General features: G+C 37.7%; 1 protein-coding gene across 5 annotated transcripts in view; it reads left to right on the forward strand.

The window, feature by feature from the left end:
- The window catches only part of ITGB3BP (integrin subunit beta 3 binding protein), an 83,468-nt gene that overhangs the window by 21,336 nt on the left and 46,751 nt on the right, over positions 1-15,381 (forward strand). For all 5 annotated transcript variants that reach the window (XM_054484417.2, XM_054484426.2, XM_063654754.1 and 2 more), the window contains exon 3: positions 13,813-13,948. In XM_054484417.2, the coding sequence (XP_054340392.1) occupies positions 13,813-13,948 (136 nt within the window). The remainder of the gene's footprint in view (positions 1-13,812; positions 13,949-15,381) is intronic.

The following is a 15,381-nucleotide window of genomic DNA, read 5'->3' on the forward strand; positions in this document are numbered from 1 at the left end:
ATGGTACTGGTACCAAAAGAGAGATATAGACCAATGAAACAGAACAGAGCCCTCAGAAATAATGCTGCATATATCTACAACCATCTGATCTTTGACAAACCTGACAAATACAAGAAATGGGGAAAGGATTCCCTATTTAATAAATGGTGCTGGGAAAACTGGCTAGCCATATGTAGAAAGCTGAAACTGGATCCCTTCCTTACACCTTATACAAACATTAATTCAAGATGGATTAAAGACTTAAATGTTAGACCTAAAACCATAAAAACCCTAGAAGAAAACCTAGGCAATAACATTCAGGACATAGGCATGGGCAAGGACTTCATGTCTAAAACACCAAAAGCAATGGCAACAAAAGCCAAAATTGACAAATGGGATCTAATTAAACTAAAGAGCTTCTGCACAGCAAAAGAAACTACCATCAAAGTGAACAGGCAACCTACAGAATGGGAGAAAATTTTTGCAACCTACTCATCTGACAAAGGGCTAATATCCAGAATCTACAATGAACTCAAACAAATTTTCAAGAAAAAAACAAACAACCCCATCAGAAAGTGGGTGAAGGATATGAACAGACACATCTCAAAAGAAGACATTTATGCAGCCAACAGACACATGAAAAAATGCTCATCATCACTGGCCGTCAGAGAAATGCAAATCAGAACCACAATGAGATACCGTCTCACACCAGTTAGAATGGCCATCATTAAAAAGTCAGGAAACAACAGGTGCTAAAGAGGATGTGGAGAAATAGGAACACTTTTACACTGTTGGTGGGACTGTAAACTAGTTCAACCATTGTGGAAGTCAGTGTGGCGATTCCTCAGGGATCTACAACTAGAAATACCATTTGACCCAGCTATCCCATTACTGGGTATATACCCAAAGGATTATAAATCATGCTGCTATAAAGACACATGCAAACATATGTTTATTGCAGCACTATTCACAATAGCAAAGACTTGGAACCAAGCCAGATGTCCAACAATGATAGACTGGATTAAGAAAATGTGGCACATATATACCATGGAATACTATGCAGCCATAAAAAATGATGAGTTCATGTCCTTTGTAGGAACATGGATGAAGCTGGAAACCATCATTCTCAGCAAATATCGCAAGGACAAAAAACCAAACACCGCATGTTCTCACTCGTAGGTGGGAATTGAACAATGGGAACACATGGACACAGGAAGGGGAACATCACACACCAGGGCCTGTTGTGGGGTGGGGGGAGGGGGGAAGGATAGCATTAGGAGATATACCTAACGTTAAATGACGAGTTAATGGGTGCAGCACACCAACATGGCACATGTATGCATATGTAACTAACCTGCACCTTGTGCACACGTACCCTAAAACTTAAAGTAAAAAAAAAAAAAAAAAAAAAAAAGAAGTGCCTTTTGCCTCCTGCCATGATTCTGAGGCCTTCCCAGCCTTGTGGAACTGTAAGTGCAATTAAACCTCTTTTTCCTCCCAGTCTCGGGTATGTCTTTATCAGCAGCATGAAAACAGACTAATACACCTCTTCTAATGAGGGAAGCAGAGATATGGACCATACCCTGTGTTCTTCCTATAATATACGGAATGTATACTGCCAGTACCACAATTTGCTGAACCTCACAAATTGTTGGGTGTTGTAAGGAGGTGAAGAAAGTTCCAATTTATAATCATCTACTGTATTTGGGCTGCTTGAGTTGTTGCTCTCCAAGCGTTGTTCCTAGATGGATTTTCAGGAATGAAGATGAATTATATATTACAAACTGTTGCCAATGGCAGTCCATATGAATTTATATGGATAACTGGCTACCTGGCCATATACCAAGCCAGCTTGACCCGATCTTTTTCAGGCCACTTCAGTGAGAGAATAGAAGATGCTACGGTTGGGAAGAGAAGAGCATACTTCTTACCAAGGCCAGCTTAATAGGCTTCCTGCCAGAGGAGTAGTGGTGCAGGTTTTGTTAGGGAGGTTTGCTGATTTATATATAGATATCCAGTCAAGAGTACTCCATAACTTATTAGTAAGACACCTCTTTTTTTTTTTTCGAGACAGGGCCTCACTCTGTTGTCCAGGCTGGAGTACATTGTTGTGATCACAGCTCACTGCAGCCTCAACCTTCTGTGCTCAAGCAATCGTCTCACCTCAGCCTCCAGGGTAGCTGGGACTACAGGCGCGGGCCTCTATGCCTAGCTAATTTTTTGTATTTTTTTTTAATCAGTTTCGCCATGTTGTCCAGGCTGGTCTCAAACTCCCAAGCTCAAGCAATCTGCCCATCTCGGGATTACAGGTGTGAGCCACCATGCCTGGCAGTAAGGCACTTCTAAGTCAGATTATTCCCATTGCCTAACCTAATCTCTCCAATCCTAGAATGTTTCTCTCACCCCAAAAGGAAACCCCATACCTATTAGCAGTTAGTCTCAATTTCCTCCTCTTCCCCTCCCCCTGGAAACCACTAATCTACTTTCTGTCTGTATAGATCTTCTTCTGAACATTTCATATAAATGGAGTCTCATAATTTTGTATCTGGCTTCTTTCATTTAGCATAACATTTTCAAGATTCAATTTACCTATTTTTTTCTTTGATTGTCCTTTTGATGTCATATCCAAGAAACGTATAATCCATGGAAACACAGGTTTTTATCTACGTTTCTAAGAGTTTTATAGTATTAACTCTTTCATTTAGGTCTTCCATTTTGAGTTAATTTTTGTACATGGTTCAAGGTAGGGACTAGATTCATTACTTTGCATGTGTATAACCAGTTACTGAAACAGATATCCACATGTAAAAAAATGAATCTAGTCCCTACCATTTGCTGAAACGACTATTTTTTCCTTTATTGAACAGCCTTGGCACCTTTGTTAAAAATCAAGTGATCATAAATGTATGGATTTATTTCAGAATTCCCAGATAAATTCCATTTGTCTATCTATATATATGTGTTTATGCCACTACCATGCGGTCTTCATTACTGTAAGTTTCTAAGATCAAAAAACGTTTTGATTATAAGTTTGAAATCAGGAAGTATGAGTCCTTCAACTTTGTTGTTCTTTTTCAAGATTGATTTGGCTATTCTGTATCCTTTGTAATTCCATATGAATTTTGGGATCAGTTAGTCCACTTCTGGAAAAAAAAAAGGCATTGGAATTTTGATAAGGATTACATCAAATTTGCAGATTCAGTTGGGAAATTTGCAATTTTAACAATAATAGTAAGTCATCCAAACCATGAACGTGAGATATATTTCTATTTATTTAGATCTTGCTTATTGTCTTTCAATAATGTTTCATAGTTTTCAGTATACAAGTCTTATAGTTTTCTGATTAAATTTATTCCTAAGTATTTAATTCTTTTTATGCTATTAATGGAATTGCTTTATAATTTCATTTTTAGATTGGTCACTGCTAATTTATAGAAATACAACTGATTTTTACATATGGATCCTATATCCTGCTGCTTTGCTGAACCCATTTATTAGCATTAATAATTTGGAGATTTTCTTTTTTCTTGTTTTGAGATGGAGTCTTGCTCTTTTGCCCAGGCTGGAGTGCAGTGGTGCGATCCCGGCTCACTACAACCTCCGCCTCCTGGGTTCAAGCAGTTCTCCTGCCTCAGCCTCCCAAGTACCTGGGACTACAGGTGCACACAACCACACCCAGCTAAATTTTGTATTTTTAGTAGAGACAGGGTTTCACCACATTGGCCAGGCTGGCCTCGAACTCCTGACCTCAGGTAATCCGCCCGTCTCGGCCTCCCAAAGTGCTAGGATTACAGGCGTGAGCCACAGCCCCCCCGCCCTACTTAGGGTATTCTATATATAAGATCAGGTCATCTGCAAGTAGGGATAGTTTTACTTCTTCTTTTGCAATCTACACCTTTTATTTCTTTTTCGTGCCCATTGCTTTGGCCAGAACCTCCTGAACAATATTAAGTAGAAGTGGCAAGAGCAGACATCCTTTTCTTGTACCTGATCTTAGAGGGAAAGAATCCAGTCTTTCATCATTAAGTATGATGTTAGCTCTGAGTTTTTCATACATGTCTTTTATGAGATCGAGAAAATTCTGTTCTATTCCTAGTCTGTTGAGTGTTTTTATCATGAAAGGATGTTAGATTTTTGTCAGTTAACTTTTCCTGCATAATTGAGATGATCATGTGTGCTTTTTTCTTTTATTCTCTTAATATAGTGTATTACATTGATTGATATTTGTATGTTGAACCAACCTTGCTTTCCTTGGATAAATTCTGCTTGGGTATGACATATAATTCTTTTATGCTGCTGATTTCAATTTGCCAGGATTTTTACATCTATATTTATAAGGGATTTGGGTCTGTAATGTTCTGGTATCAGGATAATACTGGCTTCAAAGAATTAGGAAGTGTTTCCTCATATTTTTGGAGAGTTCGAGAATACTTGGTGTCACTTCTTTAAACATTAGTAGAAAGGCTGGGTGCAGTGGCTCACACCTGTAATCCCAGCACTTTGGGAGGCCGAGGCGGGCGGATCACCTGAGGCCGGGAGTTCAAGACCAGCCTGACCAACATGGAGAAACCCCCTTCTCTACTAAAAAATACAAAATTAGCCAGGCGTGGTGGCACATGCCTGTAATCCCAGCTGAGGCAGGAGAATTGCTTGAACCCAGGATACGGAGGTTGTGGTGAGCCGAGATTGCGCCATTGCACTCCAGCCTGGGCAACAAGAATGAAACTACATCTCAAGAAAAAAAAAAAAAAACGCTAGTGGAATTCACCAGTGAAGCTACCTGTCCTGGGCTTTTCTTTGTTGTAAATTTTTTGAATATTAACTCTATGTCTTTACATGCTGTTGGTTTATTAAGATTTTCCTGTTCTCCATAATTCAATCCTGGTATATTATGTGTTTCTGGAAATTTGCCTATTTCATCTAGATGATCTAATTTGTTAGCACGCAGTTGGTCATAGTAGCCCTTTATGACTTCTTTTATTTCTGCAAGGCCAGTAGTAACATCCCTTTTTCATTCCTGATTGTATAATTTGACTCCCCATCCCTTCCTTCCTTCCACCCTCCCTCCCTCCTTTTCTTCCTTCCTTCATCAGTCTAGCTGAAGATTTACCAATTTTGTTGATCTTCTCAAAATACTGACTTTTGGAATCACCACCTCTGATCTCTATTGTTTTTTCTCCATGTCATTTGTTTTCTCTTTGTCTTTTTTTTTTTTTCCTTCTGCTTGCCTTGGGTTTAGTTTGCTTTTCTTTTTCTGGTGTCTTAAAGTGGAAGCTTAGGTTATTGATATGAGAGCTCTCTCTTTTAACATAGTTATTTGCAGCTATAAATTTCCCTCTGAGTACCACTTTCACTACATCCCATTAAGTTTTTGTATGTTTTGTTGTGTTTTGTTCTTAATGTGTTTTTTAAGTTTTAAAAAAATTCCTTCTTTGACCCATTGGTTATTTAGCAGTATGTTGTTTGATTTACACATATTTGTGTATTTTCTAAGTTTTCTTCTGTTATTTTTATTGTTGTTCCATGTGACCAGAGAACATTCTTTATGAGAACATTGTATTATTTTCCTCTTTTTAAATGTGTTGAGACCTGTTTTGTGGCCCAACATGTTGTTATCCTGCCAAATGTTTTATGTGCACTTGAGAAGAAGGTGTATTCTGCTGTTGTTGGGGGAGGGTTCTATAGATGTCTGTTAAATCTAGTTGGTATATAGCTTTGTTCAAATTTTCTGTTTCCTTGCTGATTTTCTATCTAGGTTTTCTATTCTTTATTGAATGCGGGGAATTGAAGTTTCCAACTATTATAGTTGAATTTTCAATCTCTCCCTTCCAATTCTGCCAGTTTTTGTTTTATGTATTTTGGGCCTCTCCTGTTAGATATGTTTATGTTTATAATTGTATATCTTTTTTTGTTTTTTGTTTTTTCCCCAGTACCAAAAAGTATTTATTCATTGTATTTTCTTGGAAAAAAGAAAGAGGGGGAAAGGAAAAGCATATGTTACAATAGTGCAACAGAAAAGAAGTGCCCAGTACAGTAAATTGACCATCAAATAAACACACCCCAGTGATAAAGTCATCAGAGTCCAAGGGAGCTCAGTCTCCTGCAGTTCAGGAAGATGGGGAAGGGATCAAGAAAAGAACAGACAGGTACACACTCAGCCTACCTTCTGTCCTTCCCTCTTCATGAACTCAGACTTTTGCACAAAGCTTTAGTTTCTATCAGTAAACATCGAGCTACATTTGTCCATCTCTTATTAATCAGTCTTGTGGCCACTTTGACATACATTTTTTGCACCTATATAAAAGCTCCTGAGTGACTTAGATACATTTATCTTCCTTTTCTTAGTCTCCCCCCCAGGATGAGACACATGTCACCCAATACATTCTATTTGCCCTGTTTGAACAAAGGGATGTAAGTTTATAGTGCTCTTATGGCAGGTAAATGAAACTCCCTTTCTCTTTAGCTACTATGACTACAATCACTACTGCAACAATGCAGGACAGTGGCTCCAGATACTATTAACAAAAGCCCTTGGTAATGGGTCTAGGTCTCTAAGTCCAGAATTTTCAAAAGTTAAGGATTTTTTGTTTTATTTTATTTTTTTAGAATAGGGATCTCATTCTGTCATCCAAACTGGTGTACAGTGGTATAATCATGTTTCACTGCAACCTCGAACTCCTAGACTCAAGTGATCCTCCCAACTCAACCTCCCGAGTAGCTAGGACTGCAGGCACATGCCACCACACCTGGCTAGAAAAATTAAGAATTTTTGTCTTTGCTTCATATGTTTATTCCTGGGCAACACAGATGGGTACAGGCATTTCATTTAAAAAACCTATGCTTACCAGCTCATACTTTCATACACACACACACACATCTTAATGTGCATGGTAGATTTAGTTTAATCTCAGTGAAGGATAGATCTGGTGTGTGAAGCAAGTCTAGTACTCTAGGATTAGAGACTTGGAATAGGAATCCTTTATTGCATATGTAGACAACTTCATCTAACCTTGTTCCTCTCTAGGCCTTTCACCTGGCCCAGGCTCTAACCTCTCAGCATCACCTTCCTATTCATACTCATGTCCAGTCTTCCAGTAAAATGAGATCAAGTCATGGGACAAATCAACTGAAACCAAGTATCCCAAGAAACATTATCAAGCTGGAGGAGTTTTAAGAAGACATTGCAGTAGAAAAGCCAGCCCTTATTGACATAAATGAGGTAGTCCAATAGGCTGTATACTCCAAGTAGTTGTTTTTTATGGTGATAATTTAACAACAAAAAGTATTCCTGCTGTGCAGACCTGGAGCAGCTGTCAAATTATCCCTGAGGTTGCCTGTGTACCTCACAACAAAGTATAAAAATAAGGACCTTAGATTAAAATATATAAAAATATTTTTATTAAGGAAAAAAAGTTAAAATGCACGAGATACATCATTTGCACACATCAAGGACAGTTGGCCTCCTGGAGAAAGTGAGAACCAAGGTGCAGTTGTTGAAAGGAGCAAATTATAGTGCCAGGTGCAGTGGCTCACACCTGTAATCCCAGCACTTTGGGAGGCTGAGGCTGGCAGATTGCTTGAGCTCAGGAGTTTGAGATCAGCCTGGCAACATCACAAAACCCTGTCTCTACCAAAAGTACAAAAAATTAGCCAGGCATGGTGGTGCGCACCTGTCGTCCCAATTACTCAGGAGGCTAAGGTGGGAGGGTCACTTGAGCCCAGGAGGCGGACGTTGCAGTGAGCCGTGATCGCACCACTGCACTCCAGCCTGGGTAACAGAGCCAGATTGTGTCTCAAAAAAAAAAAAAAAAAAAAAAAATTATAGTGAATGAGGTAGGAGTAAGCTTAGGAGTTGCAAATCTGCAGCTGTTTCCTCAACTGCCCCTTTTGCCTGTAATCATACCCGTTGCTTGGAATAGTTCCCGGCTCCCTGTCTCAAGAATGGGTTATGGGTAGACACATGGAAAAGCCCTGCCCTAATCTACCTGAGAGATTCCCTCCCACAGAATGATGTGGCTTCTTGGTTGGGTCCATGAATCTGGTTTCATGCTGAATCTTTTCATTCTGGTATAGGAAATATTATTATATATCCTTGTTTAAAAGGAAAACGGGTTGCCTAGAGTGGAGCCTAAGATAAAGCATCCTGGTTCTAGGGAGATTTTCCACAAAAGCCCTCACTTTTTTTGCTTGAATAGCATGGTTAGAATTCCTTTGCCTTCACCCCCACCCCCACCTCCCTCCACAAGGGAAGAGAGAGTGATTGCCATGGATCCTGGCCTGAGATACATGGCAGTGCTAGCTGCTCCCTACCTGCCCCATCCTACTTGCTTTGCTCTTTGCTAGCTGAGTGAGGGAATATATTAGTTAAGTGAGGAAACTGAAATTCAGATGAGTGGTGTGTCCATGATAGCATAGCTGGGGAGCAGCAAAACCATTAAGTGAGACCAGGCTTTCCAATATTAAGTCTGCAGTTCCTTCCATATACCACAGCTATCTTTCCTTTAGTGTAATTGTTTAAAGACGTCATGATTCTTCATTCTCTTTGGAAAATCTTATTTCTAATACTGTTTTTGGTTCATATTTTTATATTATCTTCAGCAGTTGACTAAATTTGTTAAACGTTTTAAAATACTGGGTTAATTATTGGAGAAAAAGAAAGTCTTTAATAAATGGTAACCATATAGAAAAAAATTCACTTCATATACAAAATTCATATGCACTTCATATCTCACTTTATTTACAAAATTTATTCCAAGAAGGATCATAGGCCTAAAGTAAAGCCAAACCATAAAGTCTCTAGAAGCCTGCATGGTGGCTCCTGTCTGTAATCCCAGCTTTGGGGGTGGCTGAGGTGGGAGAATTGCTTGAGGCTAGCAATTTGGGACAAGCCTGGGCAATGTAGTAAGACCTTGTCTCTAAAAAAATTTTGTTAAATAAGCTGGCATGGTAGTGTGCGCCTATAGTCTCAGCTACTCAGGTGGGTAAAGTGGGAGGATCACTTGAGCCCAGGAGTTCAAGACTGCAGTGAGCTGTGATAGTGCCACTGCACTTCAGTCTAGGCGACAGAGAAAGACTTTGTCTCTTAGAAAAAAAAAAAATTACAGTGTAAGAGAATGACAGTAATGATACTTTTATTATTAAAATTAATATCTTAATATCTTTAAATTGTGAAACAATAATTACTACAAATAGACAAAACCAGTGCATCAACGTTTTTAGCCAGTATTTTATTTTTCTTGTCAGGGTGAAATTTGCATATGATTAATTTCAAAGATCTCGAGTGTATAATTCGATGAGTGTTAGCAAATGCATAATTCAGTACCATAGCTCTAATATATTGGTCATATTCTTTCCTTGCTATCCCTGTAAGATCACTAAGATAAGTTCAAAATGTTTCTGTTTTCCATGGCTACCATAAAAACAAAACCCCAACATTTTTAGAACCATTAAGGTTGATAATTGTGGTAGCTGATAAGAAGGTAGTTGGGGTTGGGTGTGGTATCTCACACCTATAATCCAAGCACTTTGGGAGGCCAAGGCGGGCAGATCATTTGAGGTCAGGAGTTGGAGACCAACCTGGTGAACATAGTGAAACCCTGTCTCTACTAAAAATACACAAATTAGCCGGATGTGGTGGTGGGCACCTGTAATCCCAGCTACTTTGCTTGAACCTGGGAGGCAGAGGTTGCAGTGAGCCAAGACCGTGCCACTGCACTGCAGTCCGGAAGACCCAGCAAGACTCTGTCTCAAAAAAAAAAAGAAGGTAGTTGGTTGGTGTCTAGTACTCTTCTAGGAACCTTAGGGCCAATTTGTGAAATGTCTCTGAGGCAGCTAATGCTAGAATTTTCTAATGTAAATTTCATAATTAGTACTAGTAATGCATATTAATTATATCTTAGGTGGGACACTCCAATAGCCTAAATAACCAGTATAAGTTTATGAAGAATTATCTCCTTCTAGCTGCCCTTTTGTTTCTAGTTGACCAGACACTACAGTATCTGTATTTTAAATATTTTAGCATAGGCTGACAGTTCAAAATAGTGATAAAGTATCCTTTAAATCCATATTTTATCCTGCAAGAATTTTTAGTTAGTACTCTCTAGACTGTTTATAATAGGTTTAAAAAAATCAGTAAAATGTAGGCACCTTTTTGGTAGTGTATGCTTTAAACAAGGCGACAAAGCAAGCTACAATTTGTGAAAGATATTGAAGGAAGGAAGGGAAAATATCATATCTATTTGAAATTATTGAGAGAACATTGATTTTTTTTTTCAGGCAGAAAAATCGATGCCCAAATTTTAGTTTTGCTAATGTACAAGATTAGACCTCCTTATAAAAAGTACAGTAGCATTTGGGTGGGGCTGATTGCAGCATCTTAGAATGTGGCATTTCTTTTGTTTAGAAATGGTGTTAAATAACTCTAAGGAGTCAGGAATTATTACAAGCAGGTTTGTTTGTTTTTTGAGACAGAATCTCCCTGTGTTGCCCAGGCTAGAGTGCGGTGGCGTGATCTTGGCTCACTGCAACCTCTGCCTCCTGGGTCCAAGTGATTCTCGTGCCTCAGCCTCCTGAGTAGCTAGGACTACAGGTGCACCACCATGCCTGACTAATTTTTGTATTTTTAGTAGAGACGGGGTTTCTCCATGTTGCCAGGCTGGTCTCCTACTCGGCCTCAAGTGATTTACCCACCTTGGCCTCCCAAAGTGCTGGGATTACAGGCATGAGCTGCCAGCAGTTGTAAATTATTATAGAAGTGGTTGTGACATCTATTTTCGTGTGTGTATGTGTGTGTGTGTGTGTGTGTGTGGTATGATCCACAGCTCACTACAGCCTAAACTTCCTGGGTTTAAGTGATCTTCCCACCTCAGCCTCCAGAGTAGCTGGGACCACAGGCATGCACCACTATGCCCAGCTCACTACAGCCTCAACTTCCTGGGTTTAAGTGATCTTCCCACCTCAGCCTCCAGAGTAGCTGGGACCACAGGCATGCACCACTATGCCCAGCTCACTACAGCCTCAACTTCCTGGGTTTAAGTGATCTTCCCACCTCAGCCTCCAGAACATGGGACCACAGGCATGCACCACTATGCCCAGCTAATTTTTTGGTACTTTTTGTGGAGTCGGGGTTTTGTCATGTTGCCCAGGCTGGTTTCGAATTCCTGAGCTCGAGCAATCCTCCCAACTTGGCTTCCCAAAGTGCTGGGATAACAGGCATGAAACGCCCTGCCATCGCTCTCTTTCTTTCTTTCTTTTTGTTTTTTGTTTTGTTTTTTTTTTCATTTTGTTACATCCTGAGTCCTTGCTTTTTTCTAGCCAAATCTAGCCCTCTTACTTTTTCTTCCTGTTTTTCTAAAGGGCTCATAGGTAGCACTGGTCCTTGCTGAGTGGAAGGATTGCTGACTTCTCAGTCAGCTGACTTGCTGACTTGCTCAGTCTTCTCTCAAATCCCAGTATTCTTAATTCTTCCTTTTGTGGGAGACTAATGAGTAGGCCAAGATCTTCAAAGTTTGGGAGTTGGCAGAATGGAAATTCTCAGATGGATTCTAGGATTACTTTTAAACCTCTTCAGAGATTAAAAGTTAGAGGAACTTGGTACAACCTTGAAGGAAAGAAAACTTAGGGAAGTAGGGTTATGCCTTTGTGTGTACCAGTAGGGCAGATAAACAAAAGTGCATATTTACTGAAGAATATTTAGTGGTATAGTAGGGAAAGGGTAGATTTTCGATTTTCGTTCTGTGTATAGTAGTTGTAGATAGACATTTTTCTTTTTAACCAACACAAATGACCAAAAAAATAAAAAAAGAAGCCTCAGTATTTTTAAAGTGAGGCAAAAATACACACACACACACACACACACACACACACACAGCACATGCACACTCACAGAGTTATTTTCTGAAAGCTGGAAAATTGTTTCCGAGGAGAAACGTATGATCTACAGTTAAAATGTTTAGACATATGGCAATTGGATAAAATAATTTTTTGGTGAAAATAGGAAAACAGATTGACATAAATGTACATTAGGGTAGTGACTTTCATTTCTTGTACATACACAGTGAAGTAGTTCTGGGCAATAAATTCTTGGAAAAGTAGAGTAGGGATTGGATAAATGTCATAGTTTATGACTGAATACATACAAACGGGTGAAAACTCAAGATGGAGAGGTAATAATAACCACCTGATAAAGAGACTTAAAACCCTTTCACTGTACAAAAAAGAAGATTGCTTTAGAGTTATAACTTGATATTATAGTTTGATTTTTTAAAAGATATTCATTGCATTTGTGGCCACTATGGATACATAAAATAAAAAATGTCTTTCGTTTCTCAATATAATTAAATATTGTTTCCTAATATTTAAAATCTTAACTGTAAAAAAAATTCTTTTTGAATGCTGTAGATTCTGGAACTAATATTAAGATTACTAAAAAAGATGACAGAGCCACTATTTCTTCCATAGGTCTCTTAAAAATAAAGGATAGTTGACCAGGCAGAGTTAAGGAACTATTTCAAATCCTCTACCAAGCTATATCCAGTATGTTGGCAATGTGTGAACCATCAGACCTTTCCTATATCCCCCAGATCAATCCTATACTGTCTGTTCCACCTCTTAGTTCAGATTTCTCATGCCTTTTTCTGTGACAGACTACTGCAGCCAACTTTGAATTTTTCCTCTTCTCTGAATTTCGTAGCATACATACTAATTTAAAACCTCTTTGTTGTTCTTTTGGTAGATACTCCTTAAGGCCAGAGCAATTTGTTATATTTCTTTGTACACATTAGTACACATTTAGCAGTGCTGGTGGGTGATCAGTAAGCCTTATGGAAAGCAAGTTTTAAGGGAATTCAGGAAAGGGAACAATTAATAGTATGATAATGGATGTTTGAAGGAAGGGGATCATGAATGAGGACCTAAACTAAAGAAAGTCTAGGTCTTGGGGAAGATAAAAAAGAGGACGTTCCAAGCTGAGATCACAAAATGATCTGAGGCCCAGATGCACATAGCCTAGTGACTGAAGCTGTAGGTAACAGTGAATAATTGGATGAATGAACCAGTGAACAAATTAGTATATTCTGAGTAGAGCAAGATGGCCAAATTTACTGGGCTGTTCCTTGTAAGTCATTCATTCCTCACACATTTTTTAGTTCTCTAGGATATAAAGATGAAAAGATAATATTTATTTTCAGGAGCAAATTCTAATGGAACAGACAGAAAAATTAAAACTTATTAAAATATGTTACCTGAAATAAGAGGTATGCCCAACACCTATGGAAACACAAAGGAGGAAGCTGCTAAGAGGAAATTTGTACGACAGGCCAAATCCTCAAAGGCCTTAAATGCCTGACTCAATTGTTTGGACATTATTTTGGTTATTATTGAAGCAAGATACTACATCAGACCACTTTGTGAAGCTGTAGGACAGCAGTGATCCTTCCTGAGGTTTCTGTGTGAGGCTTAGTAATAGGCACCTCTGAGAGTTTTCCTGCCCTGGCCCCATAATTATACTTCAAGTTCAGCTGAAAGCAAAAGTCAGGGTATGGTTGGGAGAGTTGGCCATCTCTAACCTGTTTGGAAATACCATCTCAGAAGGTAGTAACCCTTTAAGGCTAAAATTTAGTAAATATCAAATTGAGATGTTCTAGTTATTATAGAGACCTGAAATATCTACCTTGAAAGAATAGTGTTTGAGAGTGATAATTGAGTATATTTGTAATCTGAAAAGCAAGAGCAAGGAAACAAGTTTGAATTTTGCTGATTTTTTAATGGTATATAATTTCAGAGATCTATAACTAAACATAACTATTTCTGTCCTTAATTATTATTTATTTCCAGTCATTTGATCCTTCAGAAATCACAAGGAAGAAAAGTGTTATAACTTATTCTCCAACAACTGGAACTTGTCAAATGAGTCTATTTGCTTCTCCCACAAGCTCTGAAGAGCAAAAGCACAGAAATGGACTATCAAATGGTTAGTTGAACATTCTTTTCTCCTATTAAGGTTTTTCTAGTTATTGGCCAAATCAAAATTGTGATTTAATTATGTATGGATCTTACTACATCTGATTTTTCTCTTCTCTCAAATAATTTAATACCTTATTATAGGTATTACTTTGGACATAAATGTAAACTTTGGGCACTTATTTTAAAATGCAGCTGTAGGCTTTGTTCCCTTAGTATCCCATCCATTAAATAGAAATTATGGCCTGACTTGCCTTCAGCTACTATCAATTATAATGGTTACAGATATGCCCCTTAACAAGCTATCCATCATATGCATAAATTAAAGAGAGCATAATTCAGGTACTGCTGCACTACAACTTAAGAGTGATACTTCTAAATGTTATTTTTATCCATGGTTTCCATTTAGTTTTACCCACATTTAGTATATCTTTATATAGCTTATCTTTATTTATTATATTTCATTCCCTTCTTTTTCTTGACTATTTCAAATGTATTTACAAAAGGTTTGTAGAATTTTTCCATAGAGAAAAATCTAATTTTAATATGAAATTCTTTATTTTAAAATATTATTAGTTTAATTTTAATTTTGACCATACATATTTGTTGTCCTCTGGTAGTTCATTGCTAAAATATTGATTTAAAAACACAAATCTCGATTTCGTGGGTTTTTTTTTTGAGAAAGGTTATGAATCAGTGATGTAGTTTTATAATTAAAATTTTAAATAGGCTCAAATTTAATAGTGTATCCTTTAGATATACTGTGATTAGCCTAATTCACATTTTATTGTTTAACATTTAATGAGTACTAAGCATATACTAGAAGCTACCCAGAAAAAAGAAGTCTCATTTTACCTGATTTGTTATAATGTAACACATAATGAGATCTTAAAGTTTTGAATGTCTTTAATTTTACTTTAATCAAATGCTTTTTATCCTAAAGCTGTGACTGTTAGGTTCTCTTTCCCTAAAATGTATGAAAATGTATACACTTTAAGTTTCATAGTCCTATCTTTATATACATGATATATCTTTTTAATTAAAAATAAATGCCTTAGAGATTGTACATCCCTATACTGAAATGTGAATAGATTTTAAGTTGATATGTACTCAATTTCCATACTGAAATTAAGTATGGACTTAAGGGGACATTCCTTTTGCCCATAAAAAGATTGGTCACATGATTTCAGTTGACATTTAAGTAGATAATTATCATAGATTATAGTCCTAAGTAAGCTCTTTTTTAAAAAGTCAGATAGCAAGGGTTTCAGAGGTGCTGGCAATGTTCTATTTTTTGACCTACATAGTGGTTACACTGATTCACGCTAGTTATTCATCAGACTGTACATACATGTTTCATGTGTGCTGTAATATATATATCTCACATATAGAAGTCTCGAAACAGAATTTTGTCCAGAATTCTGTATCAGATTATGTCATTTG

This window comes from Pongo pygmaeus, chromosome 1, assembly GCF_028885625.2.
Source record: "Pongo pygmaeus isolate AG05252 chromosome 1, NHGRI_mPonPyg2-v2.0_pri, whole genome shotgun sequence".
NCBI lineage: Eukaryota > Metazoa > Chordata > Mammalia > Primates > Hominidae > Pongo > Pongo pygmaeus.